The sequence below is a fragment of the Phycodurus eques genome, chromosome 4, assembly GCF_024500275.1.
Source record: "Phycodurus eques isolate BA_2022a chromosome 4, UOR_Pequ_1.1, whole genome shotgun sequence".
In the NCBI taxonomy this organism is placed as follows: Eukaryota; Metazoa; Chordata; class Actinopteri; order Syngnathiformes; family Syngnathidae; genus Phycodurus; species Phycodurus eques.
The window spans coordinates 29,198,544-29,217,480 of record NC_084528.1 but is presented as its reverse complement, the minus strand read 5'-3'; the positions used below and the strand labels follow the sequence as shown (position 1 = coordinate 29,217,480).

General features: G+C 41.6%; 1 protein-coding gene across 1 annotated transcript in view; it reads left to right on the top strand.

Moving 5' to 3' along the window:
• Window positions 1-18,937, top strand: part of fhod3b (formin homology 2 domain containing 3b) — an 84,708-nt gene that overhangs the window by 32,017 nt on the left and 33,754 nt on the right. The window contains 2 exon segments of the mRNA XM_061675136.1: window positions 14,328-14,395; window positions 15,919-16,024. Of these exon segments, the coding sequence (XP_061531120.1) occupies window positions 14,328-14,395; window positions 15,919-16,024 (174 nt within the window).

The window sequence follows — 18,937 nt, the reverse complement described above, 5'->3', positions numbered from 1 at the left end:
GAAGTCTAAAAAAACAACAACAAAAAAACATGCTTGAAGTACAAGCTTGCTATCCCACAAAGCTTGCACAAAGTGTTCTTTCTGCTGTGATTCTGTACATTTGACATAAACGGCAGGGGAGACAGTTTTCTTTATATTTGTGTAAATGCTTGTTTTCGGGGAGGCTCTTTTATAAATGGATGCTTTGTGGCTGTGTTAACATTAGCTGAGAGGGTAGAAAGAAAAAAAAGAAAAGGTTGTGTTAGGAATCTCACTAAAATGCATCACGCATCCTCCAGCTTTTTCTTTTGACACTGCACAGTAAGCACATGCAAAACCACAAATATGTATTTTAAATGACAAAACTACCAGTGTGAGGAATGTTCAGCTGTTTCCAAATTCAGCCCAGATTATGTCTTTGAGTTTTCTAAATACAACACAAATAAATCAGAGAGATGAGTCATCTTTTGGGATTTATTACTCAAGGTCTCTGCCCAGCACACTGTACCTATATTATATTATCAGCCCAGTGCGGAGCACCAAATCATGATATAAATCAGCAAAAGTACAATCCCGACAGTGTCTGGATTCAACGTTTGGTGTGATGTCTCAGGGGAAATTCCTTGGCCGTCTCACCTAGAAGATGAATCACAATGTTGAAATCAAACATTTGCAGTGTTGAGAACGAGATGCTGCTAAACAAGGGAACTAAAATATAAGAACCACCTTTCACTACAATATCGGTTGTTAAATGAACCCCACCTGATGTGCAGCAAGGTAGCGTTTAAAGCGGTATACACTATTTGCTATTGAATTTGGTGGTGGTGATGGTCATCTGCCTGTCAGTCGGTCGCCATGTCTGTTCCAATTGTCATCTGATGACTACGGCTCCAACTCCACGCTCATCTCAACAAAGCTCCACTCATCAGTCACAAATGGCAAGCTATCGCACTGGCTTGTTGGGCAGAGAGTTGCCCCCCACAGATCCCAAAACAAAGTGTATTTTTCTAAAGGGACAATTAGCGCTTGACGAAGCAGCCAGGCTCTAGGGGTTGATGATATCTGGGAGTCAAAGGTCACTTTCTGAAGTGGAAAGTATCCAGTGGCACAAACCTCCTCTTCCAGTGGGGAAAACTATACACTCGTGCTTTCTTGGTTTCTAAGTTAATAATAATAATAATCGCTCATAGATTTGTAGTTCATTTGCCGGAGCCAACTTATTGCACTTCTACACAAATTATTTTTAAAGGGGTAGTATATCTATCACGGTGCTGTTTGCTCTAAAAGAACCAGGTTGGTTTTAATGAAACAAGGTGGAGGAGTGGGTTCAGTCAAGCATGGAGGAAACCATTAAATTCAGGAGCAGAGCTGCGCATAGTCATTATTTTCCCAGGTAATATTACGCAGACCTCCACATGTAGGCCCCCTTTCATTTTGATCTTTGAAAAAGCTGTTTTTATTGTACTTATCACAACATTTAAAATATATATATATATATTTATGTTGAACCGCTGTGACCTGTTTTAGGGAAAATCTGAAATAAATGTTCCCGTAGGAAATAATGGGAATAGAAATGTGTCTTGAGTCAAATGTAACTATATTTTAACATTCTTAACTGTCATACAAGTGTGTAAAAAAAAAAAAAAAAAAAAAAAAGAGTTAACTGTAAATATTAAGACGTAAAAACAATAAAACGATAATGGCTTAACTTAAATAATGAAGGCGAAATGCTTCGTGGAGCGCTGCTCTCAATCTTCACACAAGTGTAAAAAACTGCAAAAAAATACAACAGTGATAAGAGACAATATCCTGCAAACTAGCATCGCAAAATTGTGCAATTTCTGCCAAACATGGAGTTGAATTTCTCTTTCCTTTAAAAACTTCTTTTAAAAAAAAATCTTTTAAAACCATCCTGTCATCTGAAAATCGAGCCGGGCTTTGGTCTTATTCTTTCATTTTAAACCTGTTGTCTACAACGTATTGGCAATCGTGGATAATGTAAAAAAAAAAAAAAAAAAGGAAAAAAAAAAGCAACGCTACATTTGCCAAGGAAATCCTCCGTTCCTGTGATCAAACATAACAAAAGCGTTTGGATGAGACCAAATAAAATAGCAAGCCCATTACCGTGACATGTAAACAAAAATGGCCGTCTCCAGCTCTGGATCCTATTAACAACGTTTCAGTGTTTGTTCAAGTCATTGAGCAAATGCAGTCGTTCGTGCCCATCGTGCTCTAGTATTATGCAAATCTCTCTGTTCGTTTGAAGGCCGCCATTGTTCTAAATCCAAACACAGCTTGTGTTTGTAAGTCTGTAATGGTTTTGGTGTAGTCCGTGCCGCTTCTCTAGCGTCTTTTTGTTCCAATCATATAATATTTAGAATATATAAAGATTGTGTTGTCCGTTAGCTAAATCCTGTGGCTTCTACAAAGAGTCCAATGGCGGCTTTGAGGCCTTTATGGAAGCCAGCTGCCTTGGTCAAGTGTTTCCAGAGTTCCATTTATCTGGGTCGGGTCAGAATCAAGTGACTCTGACACAGTTTTCAACCACTTGAAGACATTTAAATAACGATGGACTCAATCATTTCAAACTCGCTCTCAAACATCGTTCGGTGTGCTCTGTCTTTCTTCAGCTTTTTCCGATTGACAAGTGGTACAAAACCCCCAAATCTTACTCGTACTTATGTTTTTGTAAAGCAAACATTACACTGAGTACAAATTGACCCATTGTCATCTATGAACAGCTTGACCGCGCAAGATGCTTTCACGGGTTTTCCATTGTCTGGTTTTCCCTTGGCATTTTTGCGAAGAAATCAGCCATAAAAATTTAAAAGGTTTAAAGCCACTTAATTTGAAAATGAGGTTAGATGTAGCAGGGGAAATGTTTTGCACAGAGTTGGCAAGCTAATACCATTGATAGGTCTGGTGAGGACATAGAAGCGGGCAAGCAAGCGTTACAATCAGTGCACAAGCCTTAATACCCCCTACTGCTGATGGCCAGGAATCATTTGATGTGGTTTACTTTGAGCTATTTTGTATTCCATTCGCAAAGTCGGGGCTGTGCACCAAACCAGATTTATTTTCAAAGTATATACAGAGCTAGAAAACCATGAGGAAATATGTATTAAATTGGAAGTAAAGATGCATTGGCTCGGCGTGTCAGCGTCTCGAAAAAGGCTGTTTTGCTTCCATGATTGGGCATGAACCTGTATGAAATCACCTTCTATTAATCGGCTTGTATTGAGAGCACCTTTTCTTCAAGGTCTTCTTGTTTTTTCTTTTCTTTCCTTTTTTTCAGAAACACTGAGCGGATTGCACTGGTATTGCTCACAACCACTACCAGATGTGCTTGAAACAGTTTGGTGAAGTTGGCAAAGGGTCAAGACAGAAGAGAAAAAGAGGGGTGGAAAGGAAAGGGGGAGTACTGGAAGGATGAAGTACCTAAATGTAAAAACATGTACCAGCCAGAATCTGGTGCCAGTGTGCTCGGGCCTAGTTGTCTGAACTTGTTATGGTGTAATTATGCAGGGCAGCTGCGTGCGCTCACATAAACATTATTTTCACATTTTCCTCAAATTCCCAGTGAATAATGCATGAATCTCAGTTTAGTCCATTGAAACTGAACATTTGCTTGTTTCCCCCGTTGGCATGGTTGGTTTGGTCAGGTGTCAACACGCTAATCAAACTCGGGCACGGAGCAAACCAACTCTTCTCGGTGGTCTTGGTATGGATCCAAACAAACTTGGGGCCTGTTCGTTTGGGATGAGAAAGCAATCCGACCTCTACTGTATTTACTCCAGCTGTCAGAAACCCGTATGTGACCCTAAAGGGCACAAGGCTGACAAAACGGTAAACAAATGAAACCGCTGATTTAAAAACAAAAAAACATGTTTTGATTTTAAGATGGATCTAATGTTGTCTTCTTTACATGGAGGAAAGCAGACAAAAGGTGTGAAAGCCAAGGACAAAATTGAGACATATGTCTGTGTCAATATGGAAGTCTACAATTTAGTGCCGATCGGCGATACATTTACTCCACTGAGTTGAAATCCCATTCAACTTTCTTTTGTTCTAATTGTTGCTCAGCGACACCATTACGATACACTCCTTACTTTCACCAGACACTTGTCAAATGGTATCAAATGCGCTAGTAGAGATGGCTCATGAATATGTAAGCGAATGCAAATATTTGTGCACTTTCAGATAACAATAATCCAACCTAATGTGCTTTATTCACCGATATTTAAGACTGCGAGATTCCCTTTGCTCTCTTGGTACGTGTAGTTGCAGCCATGCGTAAAGCTTACCCCCTGCTGAGTCGTGATCAAAGTCTGTACTGTATATCTTCTTCCTTCCCCTTGATGGCATAGTTAAGCCTGTTAATTCGCTCGTTAAAAAAAAACAAAAACACCAACCAGAGACTGTCCTCTAGAGGCTGAAAGAACAAAACAATCAAACAAATCCACTATCTCTATTTCACTATTTAATGAATTGTATCTTATTTAATGTCTTGTTCAAGGTTGTAAATCGCATACAAACTTATTTTTTTCCTGTGAAAGGCTGCCAGGAACTTCTTATCTCTGTCAAAGACGCACACAAAAAAAAATTAAAAACAGGTTGTGATCACCATTTGCCATCCTCATATGTTTATATTTTGTTGACATACCTTTTCATATCTTTGGATCATAATCTTGGCAAAATCCCAGATGTTTATACAGTGACTGACTTTTGCTAAATAAGGGAAGAAATCACAAGATTGTGTCTTGCCTGAAGACGGCAAAGTGTTTTGAGCTGTGAGTCAGAACAACTTTTTTTTTTTTTTTTTTTTTTTTTTTTTTTACCTGATCACAAAGTGCAGGTGCTGTAGGCGTTCTGATCAATCGTCCCCCACCTTAAAAGTGTCACGCTGTTGGGACGCATGACTGGCTCTTAATGGGGCTTGTCCAAAATCTTGCCATTTGACTCTTTAATGGTTAGACGTTTATTAAGATGCAGGTATGTCTCCACACCTAGAAAAGTACATAATTTCTATTTAAGATATTTTAGAATGCCCATTTTTCAACAAATTAGATGACACAATATTATGTTTGATATGATTTTAGTTTTCTTTTTTTTTTTTTTCATAGAGCCCAAATTTCTACTTTCACATCTTGCTCGTGTGATATTGTATATATATTTTTTGTGCATTTTAATCTGGGTATAGGATTTAGTCTATCCATTGGGATCCGAATCTATCAACTGGGATCGAATCACACTTTTTTTTTTTTTTTTTTAAATGCATCAATACGATAAGTTAGAAGATAGCAAACATGTTTCAACAAAATAGTTGAAAGGCCAATCGGCAGCGTGGGTGGGATTATTATGATTGGCTTGCCGAGCAAATATTTAATCCTTATCTAGCAGCTCCAGCTGCAGTGGGGAAATGTCTAATATGATCTACAAGGGGTAAAACAGAAAACACATCAGTCATCAGAAGTCAGTCCCCCTTGAGAGGGTTCCAGTTTGGCAAACACAAAAGCAATGCCTTTCAAAATAACATGACAGGCAAAAACACTGAGTTGAATGTTAATTTTGTTCCATTCGTTTTCAGGTCATATCCCGGCTCTGTAATTGCGCCGGAGATATTCTCGCGAGTCTACGATGTCTTTTCTCTCAGGGTGTCTATAGTAGCCGCTAAACTGAACCTTTCCCAGAGTCTTGCCACCTGTCAGCAGTCGCATCGCGCTTCACACCAGCTTAGCATAGCGAAGCCGGTGCCAAGGCGAAGGAATGCGACATGACAGGGCACCCGTGCAAGGCCAAGATTGTAGCGATAGCTCAAGACCGCATATTATGTGCTCGGAATAACATGAATGCCTCATTTTACGTCTGCGGTTAACCATCAGAGAATTTTAAATAAAGCTCATTCATCACTGAATGTCTTGTGTGGATTATTTACAAAAGCTTTTACCGTTAAGACTTGCAGAGCCACATCCAAAAGTGGGGAGGTGTACACACTCTAGGAAAACAAAGTCATGAGCTGGCTTGTTGGGTGCCTGTGTTGTCAGTGGTCGCTGGATCACAGTTAATGGCTTTAACTGCTCACAGCCAAGAAAAGAGATATTACATTGCACCTGAGAACATATCGGTGTTCACATTTGCTACATATTTGAGTCAGATTGTGCGTAATTGTGCACTGGCCTATGACATGCACAGCGTGGGTGTTCTTCACTTTGGCGCAGGCTGTTTTTCATTTTCCATAGGCTTTTAGAGCGACAGAAGATATCGCGCGTGTCATCGTTACGATCGTAGCGTTCGTGCTGACTAAAGCACATTTCATCTGCTTCCAGGTGTCTACGGGCTGCTTTTCCTCACTGTTACTCTCTCCTGTTGGAACGTAATTCAGCTGTATGACAATGCGTCATTCGTATGCGTTGCATGTTCTTGCAATTGTTCTCAGAAGAACTGAAAAGGACATTGTAGGAAAAGATAAGGACTGTACGACATTTAAACGGGAATATTTTCTAGGGCAACCCAGAAGCACCCTACAAACATGGTTGACATGCCACTAATATAATAAGATTTAGGGATTAAATTATCTGGGCGTATAACCTGGTATATACTGTCGTTTTATCCCATATTACATCAATTTTTAACTACCGGTAAATGCAATGTCATCTGGCGATTGTCACCAGGGAAGCAGGCTAATCCGGCCTTCACTGTCTACCAGCCACCTTGTGTACAGCATTTTCCTGCAGCGTAGAGCGTCCTGATTAGCGTCACCTGTAACGAAGCCTAACGCAGTTGACGATGGGCGAGAGGCGGAGTCCAGCCCCGGACTGGTCAGCAGGCAATCGCGGGGCACTTATACATAGACAACCATTCGCTCTCCAGAAGAGTCTTCAATCAAGCTTCGAATTTAATTGCAGCATAGGAAATGCAACATTTTGAATTGTCAATGATCTTGCAAATGAAATGTCTCTTTTATTGGTTGAAAAGGAACATAAAGAGCAGTACAGACTGAATACATCAGATACAGAATTTATGTACAATATGAAAGCTATGACCTTGAATTTTAACCGACACAGTTACAAAAATAAAGAGCATGACTATCATCTGTGGGTGGTTAGCACAACTTCTTAACTCTTGAGAAGATGATTCCATTTAGCTGTGGTACAGCTGGACCTGACAGACTGCCTCCACCCCCAATCGGAGCGGCTTCAAACGTCGATCCGCTAGTTTGTAGTATGTGTGTCAGGCTTTTGTCTGGTGCTCTGAATGGCTGCATGCCTTTAGTCGGTATCTGTGTCAGTGGTGCTTAGCTCGGGGAAACCCTGCCGAGGAGGTGAATAGAGGGCAGCGGGCGACATCAAATCAAAACAGAGGAAAGAAAAGGGTGGGGGTACTTAAGGGGGGAGGGGTAGAGTGGGTCACCTGGTAAGGAATGACTCACTTGGCTGGCAGGTCCTAATGAAAGTTTTGCCTTGCTGTCATGCATATCTGTGCAGAGACAACCAATATTTTTCCCTACTGAGTCACTCTGACAGCATCAGATAGCATCTTGGTGTGTGGTCAACATACATATTACGCAGGCACAACAAGAGAGCTTCAGCCTGCCATGCCCGTCAAGCACCAACAACTTCTGAATAAAAAAGGATCTTTGAAGAAAACCAGCAGAATCTGAGAGACTCAAAGACATGTCACTGCTGGAATTATCGGGACTGACAAAAACCTAAACTCGGACCGTATGGCTTATGTAAACACGTCAATAAACACCACAATCCAATTTCCACTCGGGCACAATGTGTGCCGTTGAGCTCTGTGGGGTAGGTTTTATGTTTGTATGAACTTGGCCGTGGTATGTCTTTGCATCCAATGGGCCAGGCGCGATCGGGTATCACAGCCCAGTAACACAACCCCCGCCCCCTCGTGCCCAGCTCCCAAGAGATTGGAGATGTCATGCCCTCCACGAGATGTTGAGGAAATCCAGCTTTACCACATCTGGGAGGGAAATACAATTAGAAGGAAATTATGGTGGTTTATTTGCACATCTTTATCTTCTGAACAGCAACATCTTTTCACTGTCTGCTTGTGGTGTGCTCATGATCAGATTATGCGGCAGTTTATTGCTTGTTTGGAGTTTTCATCTCTCCCCCATGTCTCTGCTTTTTGTGTGCTTAAACTTTCACGCCCTGTGAGTCCTGTGAAGCCTTCCTATGGCTCCCAGTGACAGAGACTTCTTCAGTCTGTGTGGCCAATGCTCAGTTTGCTCTAATCTAAACCGTCATCGCCACATGGCTTCCATCATAACACCCAAAGCATTTCCAGGCAACAGGAACAAATTAATGAATGTCTTTATTCCATTGTGCACATTGTGAGCAGCCTTTGTGTGTGTGTTTGTGTGAGAGAGAGAAAGAAGGTGCACATACATTGGTGCAGACATCATTTTAATCCAAGTATTACTTGTCGTCAAAAACCAAACACCGAATGTGAGCTCAGTGTTACCTGCATTGCTGCCAAATAATTTCCAGTGCTATAATCTGCTTTTATTGTCCCTTCAGTCACACCTTCAGAAGAGGGTAATTCCTGGCGAGTAGCATGTTAAACGTCAATGTCGGGAAGTCATAAAAGCTAATTTTATCTACTTTTTTTTTTTTTAATATAAACTCTGTTAGATTTACTTTTTAACAGCACTTCAAACCAGCAAGAATGTGGCAAAGCATTTGTCTTGTTGCTCTTGTGATTTACTATGTAATATAGTTGCTCAGCAACACTGGCAAATACTGAATTTAAATTGCCTGCAACATATTTTCTTATTTAAGACACAGCTCTAAGGGTCTCCACTAGGTAGCTTACCACTTTTAGAAACCTGATTTGGTGGGGGACTTTTCTATTTTAAATCAGTAGTTGTAAGAAAGTGAAATCCAGGTTCCATAAAAACATCAACATGAGACATGCGAGACAACAACAATAGCCGAGATGTGCGGTTGCCTCTATTCGTCTATTTTCAGCACAGATTTTATTAGAAAAGAGACTGTGGGCAGTCAGAAGACAGAACCATGCAGAAAAGTGGAAACTTTATTATATAATTCTCTCTATTTTTGTAATTTGTCGCCATTTATCTAATGTGTTGCAATGGGAGGACAAATCTCCTTGACCAATGAGTGAGCAGCTGTAGCATACTTCACACAAACGGTACCGGCTTGGTACGCCGATGACCAGGTGCTAGAACGAGTACTTAGTGTTACCTGATTTTACATTACCATGCTGTAGAAAAGGGGCAATAGAGTAATACTTGGCCCCAATGGGGCATTGCGCCACTGATATACATCAATTTCTTCTTCAGGACGAATTCAAAACCCATTTTTCTTGAGTTCATTGTCAGAGCCATAAGCTTATGGATTTTCAATCCAAAATGTTTTTTTTAACTGAGCTTCTTTATTTCACTTGTGACTTTTCTCGCTGTTAATCAGTGGTCAACCTCCCCACCAATAAAGAATCCACCCTTAACTTTTCTCTTTTCCCCGTCAAGAGGACATTTTTGTTTGCGATTCATCTTTGCTTCGGATTAAACATGAGGAAGTTTATTGATGTTGCCTTGACTGTAATAAAACTTCTTAGAAATAATAACACAGATGGAGGACTTTATTTCCCCTGGCTACTCCAAAAACAAGCAAACTCTTAGTGCTTGGATGTGATGTTAGTCAGTTAACTGTAAAAGCAACACATCCCTCAAGGGCAGAATGGCTAAATGGTGGCTGACAAGGCCGGCCTGCATATTGAATGTAATTGGAATTATTTATTTGTTGTCTTTCATCTTGCATAAAGATTTATAAGAAGACATGTAGACCATCTTTTTGCGTTCTATTGCTTACCCACAATTTGCTTTACCGTACTTCCTTCCAGCGTTGTCCCAGCCAGTCGGGATCTCTCGGCCGCATCAAGCCCGGATAGCCGTAGTCCCCTATTCTATTGAATGCAATTTCCTTTGAACAGACACACACATACTGTACAAGATCTGATTCATTGGGGTCATCGCAGGTGGAGGTGTTGCCACCTGGGACTCAGAAGTGCCTTGCTGGAATGTCTTGCCTCCTACGTGAGAATCAAGTTGACTTGGAAGCGTGACTGCACACAGCTAACTCTAGCAAAGGCGTCCGACTCTTTTTATCACTCGACAAGTCTTTGTGTATTTTCAGTGCAGACTGTTTCCGGCCTTTAAGCGTGAATAGCTGAGCATACTCCATATGATTAAAGATGTCGTGCTACTGCACTGTGTTTATGATACTGCAGGTTATGTTGCAGGTTGTAATTGTCGCCTTTATCTCTGTGGAAATGTTGAAAATGTGACTTTGTGTTGAAATGTGAGGGGAGATAACAGCTGGTGCATCAGTGTAAGGTCAAATACTTTCAAGTTCACTAAAAATGAATAAAAGGAGAGCTTGTGTTTTCTCATTGTAGTGCATCTTTGTGGTATGAAGAGTTATTCATAAGCTATAATTAGACTCAACTTACTATTAAATCAAAACATATTTTGAATAAATCCATCAAGCTCCAAATGATTCAAAGGCTTATTATGCAGTTCAGTTATGATTTAAGCACAGTCATACAAAAGTTGAAGCCAAAATGATATTGACTGCCCCAAAAATGTGCCATCACTTACGATTTATTTGGGTTCTTATTCTGATATTTGCATTTAAACAATAAAGGAAAAAAAAGTAAAAATGTGTTGTTGTTTTTTTTAAAAGCCCTGACAAATGCTATAAGCTATTAGGTTGGAAGTCTCAGCTGGTTTCAGGTAAATATGACTGTTGGAGCTGCAGTCCTGGAATTTTTTTTTTGCTGCGAGATCTCGTCCCTGGCTAGGAAAACGCCTGCTCTTTGGTGTGTATCCGGGCCAGACGGTATGGAACTAATCTCCACTGAGCTATTTCTCATTAGAGATGGGCCTCTGAGCGCTTCATCAGAGGGTGGACCATGGACAGGGACAGGGAAAAGATTTGTCTGTTCCTGCAGATGTGCCTTATTTAGTGTCGGGAAGGAATAACTTTCTGACAGTTTTATTGCAGTCCGGAATAAAGGGCTAAAAAGGAGAGAATAAGTCTTGAGTCCATAACTACAGGAAGATGGAACAACTCTCAACCATGCACACACATGCTTCTGGGTTTAGTGAAGCCCAGTCAATGTCGAGCCAGGTGCTGATGCATCACTGTCACTTGGTCGTGCTGCGAGCTGGTCACAGTCACTTGTGAAGCAGCTCTGGGTGTCAGTTATTTGTTGGCTGATTTACATTCAATGTTCGTGAGAAAGGGAAGTCAGGGATTCCAGATTTAGACCAGAGAAAATCTCGGCCGGCGCTGTCAGTTGCATTGAGAGCTATTTCCTTTGTTTTTTTTCTCAGCTCTCAGGTTTGTGACATTGCCATTTGCGGAACGGATAATGGGCCTAATTTTCCCTGCAGGGGAGGTTTGTAAATAAAGTTTTAATAAACTACTTCACACTTCTTGATCTTGATGACAGAATTCATTTCTGAGCAACATTGTCAATTCACCAGACTGTTAACAACCATACCTAGGATATTAATATGTGCCCAAAAAATATTTATCTTCGTTCAGTTTTGATTGATTTCTGACACTTTATGTTGAAAGGGCTGAAGGGTTGATGAAACTGATTAACTTCCCCACCAGCAGCGACACTACAAGTATCCATCCATCCATCCATCCATCCATCCGTTTTCTACCGCTTATCCGAGGTCACGTTGCGGGGGCTTTAGCAGGGATGCCCAGACTTCCCTCTCCCCAGCCACTGCATCCAGCTCTTCCGGGGGAATCCCGAGGCGTTCCGAGACCAGCCGAAAGACGTAGTCTCTCCGGCGTGTCCTGGGTCGTCCCCGGGGTCTCCTCCCGGCGGGACGTGCCCGGAACACCTCACCGGGGAGGCGTACGGGAGGCATCCGAATCAGATGCCTCAGCCACCTCATTTGGCTCCTCTCGATGTGGAGGAGCAGCGGCTCTACTCTGAGATCCTCCCGGATGACCGAGCTTCTCACCCTATTGCCAAGGGAGAGCCCGGACACCCCGCGGAGGAAAACCCATTTCGACCGCCTGTATCCGGGATCTCGTTCTTTCACTCACGACCCACAGCTCTCAAAACATTTTCAAAATAGGGAATATTTAGACTTTTTTTTTTTGCCATAAAGTTAAATATAGTATTTGTGATTAGCACATACAACCAGCCTAAGTTTGCAAAACCTACCTTCCCCATGCAGCTAACACAATGTAGCAGGCAAAACCAAAAATAGGCTTCGGCACGTTCTGTTGTTTAAAAGCTTTTATCCACAACACTGCTGAGCTTCTCCACAGCTTCCAGATTTATTGCTTGTGGATGCTGTTGCCTGTGACTGTGACATTTTCCATAAAAGACCAGCCCCGCTCATTAGCTATTTCAACCATGTATGGCACTGAATGCGCAAAACATTGGAAGCCCTGAGCCACTTGCACATAATGCCATGGAATCATAAATCAGAATCAAGGAAAGATTGTTAAGTGGACGAGAACAGTTTTCAGTCTGAGGTGTTGGATTTCAGCAAGCGAGTTCATTTATATGAAGACTCTCAGCCACATATGGTCTGCTTTCGGTTCACACTTCACAATATATTACAAAAAAACAATTTCTTATCGTGACATATAGGAGTGAGGTTGCAGTGCTGTGAATTATTCAGTGGAACCTTTCAAATCGAACCCAATCTGTTCTGTAACTGGTTGGTTCAATGGACCTTAAGCACGACAACACATTAAACAACCTTTGTCGTGAAAATGTGTGATAACCCGGGATTGTGTAACAGGTATATTCAATAGGTCAGCGCTAGCACCGAAAGCGGAAACGCTGTGTGCATAGAGTCCATTTGTTCTCATTTCAAAACTATTTTACCCATAGGAGATCATTGAATGAATTTGCTCAAGGGTCAAACTGGTCAACTACGAGCACCTTTAGCCTTGCAATGTTGACGAAAGTGTGGAAAGTGATTCTGCATCCACACTTTGATCACGGCCATGATCACTTTTTTTTTTTTTTTTTTGTACCATGCGCCACCACTCCATAAAAATTGCTAAAAATTGAGAAACAACTGTTGTCCTCTGGGGTGTCACGAGGATGCACATTTTAAGATCTTCCTGTTTACATTGTGTCATCTTTTTAACAAAAGTATGTAGTGGTATGATGTTGCATGATTATTGCATCAGTGAGCCTACGCATGTGGTGGGAAAAAGCTGTGTGTCACTGGAAAGGCACCCTAAAGACAAGAGACCCAGCCTGCTTATTCTGTCTGGTCCAGTGTCTGGAAGTAGGCTGCGTGTGCCCGCAGAGCTGGCAGACAACATACATCCTCTCTCTTTCTCTCTCTGTTCATCCGCTAAAGGGATTTAGTCGATGGCCAGCAACAATAATGAATAGGAACATTTTGCTATGAATCCCAAGCGCATGCACCAATTGGTGTGTGTTTCTCACACTTTAGGATGCGATTAGCAGCAGCTGTTTGTAAAGAGTCGGTCATATGCACGAGGTGTGTGTGTGTGTGTGTGAGAGAGAGAGAGAGAGAGAGAGAGAGAGAGAGAGAGAGAGAGAGAGCGAGAGCCTGTCAATTCCAATCCCTGCTGACGAAGTCATCATGTTTTTAAAAGTGCACCGGTCCAAAACATATGTAAAATGTGCATCTATTATGTATGAAAACGGACCAAATGAACAAGAAGAGGGCGAGTTGACAGTTGCTGTAGTTGCTGTATCTGCAGCACCACGACATGACTTGTGCTGAGTCAGAGAGCGTTCAAGAGCATTGATGGAAAGACTCACATTGTGCTCAACACCGCCACTCCCTGGCAGCTGCGCAGGCTGCTTGCACGCTGACGGATGACCAAAAGTTGTTGCAGGAAATGTTCTCGTCCATTAGAAGGACCCACACAGTTTTCAGCATGTTTCCATAACTGATTAACGAGCGGATTGTTTCGTAGCCATTGTGGTGTTTGTGCCACGAATTTGCATAACAGCGTGCTGCGTATTCAGCACTGTCAGCAGGAAACTACTCACTAACTCAGCACAGATGTGGCGTCTTCTCTTCTTTTTTCGGCCGACTTTGTGTCTCCCAGCATATTTTTCACATGTAGCTACTAAGGAATAATTGCTGCTATTGAAAGTCCTCGGACACAATGGAGTTATTTGTTATTCACGGACACACCACGCACACTTAAACCACAATTCAGGGGCAGTTCATTTAGGGTAGGATAAAACAAATTTGTCTCATTTATTCACCACTTGTGACAACATCATAGGACGGTTCCACATGTGTGACTGATTTCTTTCCTTTGCTCTCCACGCAGAAAAACTCTACAACTCTACTGGACGGGAGCTGAGGAGAGCCCTTTTTTCCCTCAAGCAAATCTTCCAGGTAACTCTCCTTTTTCAGCAGCTGGTTTCTTCCACTTCCACACTGGTAGCAACGATCACGTGTCTATGGTAAAGCTGTTATGGAAGCCGTTGAACCCTCTCCAGGGGAGAGAAGGAGCCTTGATGGGCCCACAGTGTTGGGCCGCTGTCTTCCAGGCTCCCATCTGAATGATGAGCTTTATCACAACATGCGCCAGATCGGCTTTAAATAACAATATTACTGACAGGTAAGAGTTGCAGGTGGTTTTGTCATCGGGGATAAAATTGCCAGAACAACAGGTCCTTGAAACAAGCTGTAATATAAGGGATAACTTTGCTTGCGTTGCATTGATTGAATACTTAAAATAGCTGATACTTTAAATACAGTTTGTGTCGTAGACAATATGAACAAACCCTTGAATCATATACAACTCGCAGCACCAACATTAGGACAAGCCTTTTCATGTCCCCTTCCATCAGAATCCATTTTTTCCCCCCACTGTTTTATAAATAACATAGGTCCAAATGAGTCTGTGACATGGCTTAAGGTTGACATCTATGTGGTTTGTCTTTGAACACCAAAACGCTTCCAAATGACAGGATTTGAAATCGCCCACAGTGTTATGCAGTTGTGCTCATGATATTCATATATTATACATTACCTGACCACTTGGGGGCTGTTACCTGCCCACTCAACTCAGCTGTAGGGCAACACAGTGAGATAAATTATCCTCTGGTTGAATGGAATCGAAATTCAAACAGACATGTCATTATTGTTGTCCTTGTTTAATGTGCTTGTAATCAATGGGGAGGGGCAGCACCTGGGGCTTGGCTTTTCTACCACTAAAGTCAATGTTAGCCTAAATCAAATGAGGTGGATGTTAAAAGTCGAGATTTCCTACTTACATTCCAACACTCATCTCTAGCCACACGCTCTGCGGATCGTGACTGAAAGACGAGATGGCTCCTACAAGCTGTTGCAATGACTTTCCTCCATATGCTCGCTCGCACTGATGCAGTGACTCACTATTACTGCTGCTGCTGCTCGGTGAAAGAAATCCTTTTTTTTTCTTTCTCTCTCTCAAGTATACAATGGTATTCGCCCCTCAGTGACTCAATGTCGGCTCATGAGGAGCAAAAAAAAATTATCTCAAAAATAAAATACATCCAAGTCCCTACTAAATCGGTTCCATTGAGGTTTCTTGGCAAATATCTTCTGCATGCCAAAGCCTCAACGCTGTTGACTGAACATCTGATCCAAGATGCGTGAACACAACTTGAGTTCGTTTGACTCAAACTGCAGTTTGTTTCCTCCCTGTGATCACAGCAAACCAACTCAGTTGATCCCTCAAAGTGTCTGTAGCCACCTCCTGGAATCGAGTGCACAGTAGCGCAACAACATTAACCATTTTTTTCCTTCCAAACCTCAAGTCCTTTTGGATGGGCTGCTCCCGCCCTAAGTTTACAAATATAGTTATGGTTAATGTAAAGTTTGCTGACGGTATTGACTTGTCCTTTACATTGTCCTGTGCCTTCCCTCTTCAGGATGACAAGGATCTGGTGCATGAGTTTGTGGTGGCCGAGGGACTGACGTGTCTGATCAAAGTGGGTGCCGAAGCCGACCAGAACTACCAGAATTACATCCTTAGAGGTACATGAGCATCAGAACTGCACGGTGTCCTCTTACATTATCACAGCTTGACTTTGAGTCTGAAGGAGGACTTTTCCAATCAATCACCAAACACTTGTCTCTCCGTAAACTAAACCTATCGAGTACCACGTTTACTTTGTAAATTGATACCTCGGCTGTATGACCTTCTCGCACACACAAAAAAAGAAAAACAAAACAAAAAAAACCCCACAAATAAAGCAATGTTGAAGCCTATTTTTAGTTGTTGGTAAATTTATCAGTCCCCTGGTATTGTAAGTGAGAGACCACATGCTTTTGGGTCGGGTAGTGGAGGACTCACATGCTGCAAGGTCATTGACATTTTACTGCCTGCTATGAGGGTCACACATGCTTAAATAACTCATAAAAACCTGTTGGGATCATAAAATTTACCCCCTTTATGTTTTTTCTATCTTTTCCTCTATCAGCCTGGTTTTGTTCTGTATGTGATCCAACTAATGCTTGCAAAATTCCAGGAATTTACAAAGTTGGAAACTTTACATCGGGATGGATAAGAATTATCCTCAAATTTATTCAACTGGAACTCTATGTTCCTCATTAAAATCAGACAATAAATCAACCAATAAATCACAACGCAAAAAGTCAATTGAGTCAAATTTAGATTTGTTTGCCTGCGTGTTAATGCAGTTTTTATTTATTTTATTAATTCTTATTACTGGTGTCACCCCATGGAAAGTTCAACTTTTGAAATTAACTAGAAATGCCTATAAACAGAAAATACATTTGCCAGTGGAGATCTTTGAGCAACGGACCAGTTACTTGAGAGTGTAGTAGGTCCCTCTCTCTCGTGACGAGTAGAACATGAGCTGGAGCACACTTGCATAGGTCGTAGACGTGTGTAGATGTGGCTGCTTTGCAGATGATGACTGAATGAAATGTGGAACTATGTCATAGGGATTCCTAGAAAGGGGGGGGGGGGGCTTGGGGGGGGGGGGCGTCGCAGGCCTGGGATTTCCATACATGCGCGGAGACAGAAAGAAAATGAAGCATACAGAGAGGTTTTTTTTCGTGTGTGTGTTTTAAAAAAAATCTCACCCAGATGACGTGCTGCCAAATCCTCGTTCATTCGGACCTGCAAAAATGTGAAAATGTTGTGATTTGCATGCCAGCGCAGTTGTTGGTGATTTTTTTTGCAATTTGTAAAAACTAATGACAGTGGCCTGGATAAAAACGATGGTGCCCAGCTGAGGTTCAATAGGATTTAGAACAGGGCTCATCGAACCTTAAAGATTAAATTGTCTGATTTACACAGAAACGATGCAACTGTGTAATTTTTTTAACATCCACTTTAAAGTATTGTAAAATGCTCAACCTCCGCAACGGCGTAGTCTTATAAATGAAATCTTCTTTTTTTTTTTTTTTTTTTTTTTTAGATTAATCTGTGTGTGCAGTTTAAACGTCCCGAAGGGTGAAACACTGATCCTTTGTCGTATTTTTAATGTGATTTCTTTCAACTTGAAGCCAGATCCAAAAGGTAAGGAAGGCAGCCTAGAACTTTTTCTGTCTGGAGTGCCTTTGAAAGCTCCGTCATGAATCAATAAAACTATCTTTAAAGAAAGAAAAAAGAAACATTATTCACACTTGCACCTAGTGAGCATACATTTTACACGAGCAGGTTCCCAGACTACACTCCTTGGAGTAATGCCATCCACAGCCACATCTAGCTTTTTCCCCTTCTCGGTTCTTGTTGGCCTGAAGGTGTCTGTGCTCAGTTAGTTCTGTGATGTGGGTTATTTCAGGGTCTGCTCCCTTCTGGAGGCGCCCTCACACCTGGCTCAGAGACCCGGGATTTAGCTTGCCCCGCAGGCCTGCAGTTCTGGCCCAGATGGGACCGTGTATGCCGTCATCAACCCATCGGCGCAAATGGGAATGAGGTCACTCTTTCTGAGGTGGCTTTTTGTCATTTGGTTTGGCTACTTTATGCTCAGCCTTGCTGCAAGGTCACAAATACACAGGTGTAATTAAGGCCTAATTAGAGTTAATCATTCTTCCACCTACGGATGATTTTAAAAAAAATCATAATAATTGTACGCTGTATACCTACAGTATGTCAAATTTAAATACAGGGGAACCTCTAAGATCGAACACAATCTCTTCTGCGACGTAAATCGACCTACGGATTGAGTTTTCAATAACAATTGGTCCCATAGAAAATAATAATTAAGATGTCATGTATAAGGCGTGAATAATCTGTTGCAACGTCAAACTGTTGTAGTAGTAAGTGCGAAAGATAAATGCAATATAAAAGTTGATATTGAATGATGAAGGCAATTTTATCATTTTAAAGATTTTTAGAAAGCGTTAACCAGTCCATACTGAATCAAATAACTACACCAAATAGTAGTATGAATGGGATGTCTTTTCCATTTTTAGCACTTACTGTAAAGTTGGTCACATCTTAAAAAAAAAAAAAAAAAAAAGCATCAGACAGACAAACTCATTACAGCCAACTTGAAAGCAATTATCTCTTTCACTCAAATTGTCCCTGTGGACAGCGTCCAGCGTGATCAGTGTTTTTACTGACACCTATACTGCTATTTCTGCCTCTGCGCTGTTTTTCTGATGAAACACTCTGAGGAAGTGAACTTGACAGTTTAAATCTATAGGAATGTGGAGAAACTTTCCTTTTTATCTTTTAAAGTCAGTCGGCATAGGGCGAAACGCCGCATGCAGCGCTTGTATCGCCGACTTCGAGGAACTCAAGTCATGACATGCTGTATTATGTTGTACAGTGGATTATATGCTATAGCTTCGAGAGTTGGCAGTTGTAATAGATAAGTCACGCTCATATTTCTTTTTCCGCTTTTATCATCTTCCTAACTCTTGCTTTTGTCTCTTTGGCACTATAGTTAGGAGGCCTGCTGTCGTTAATGA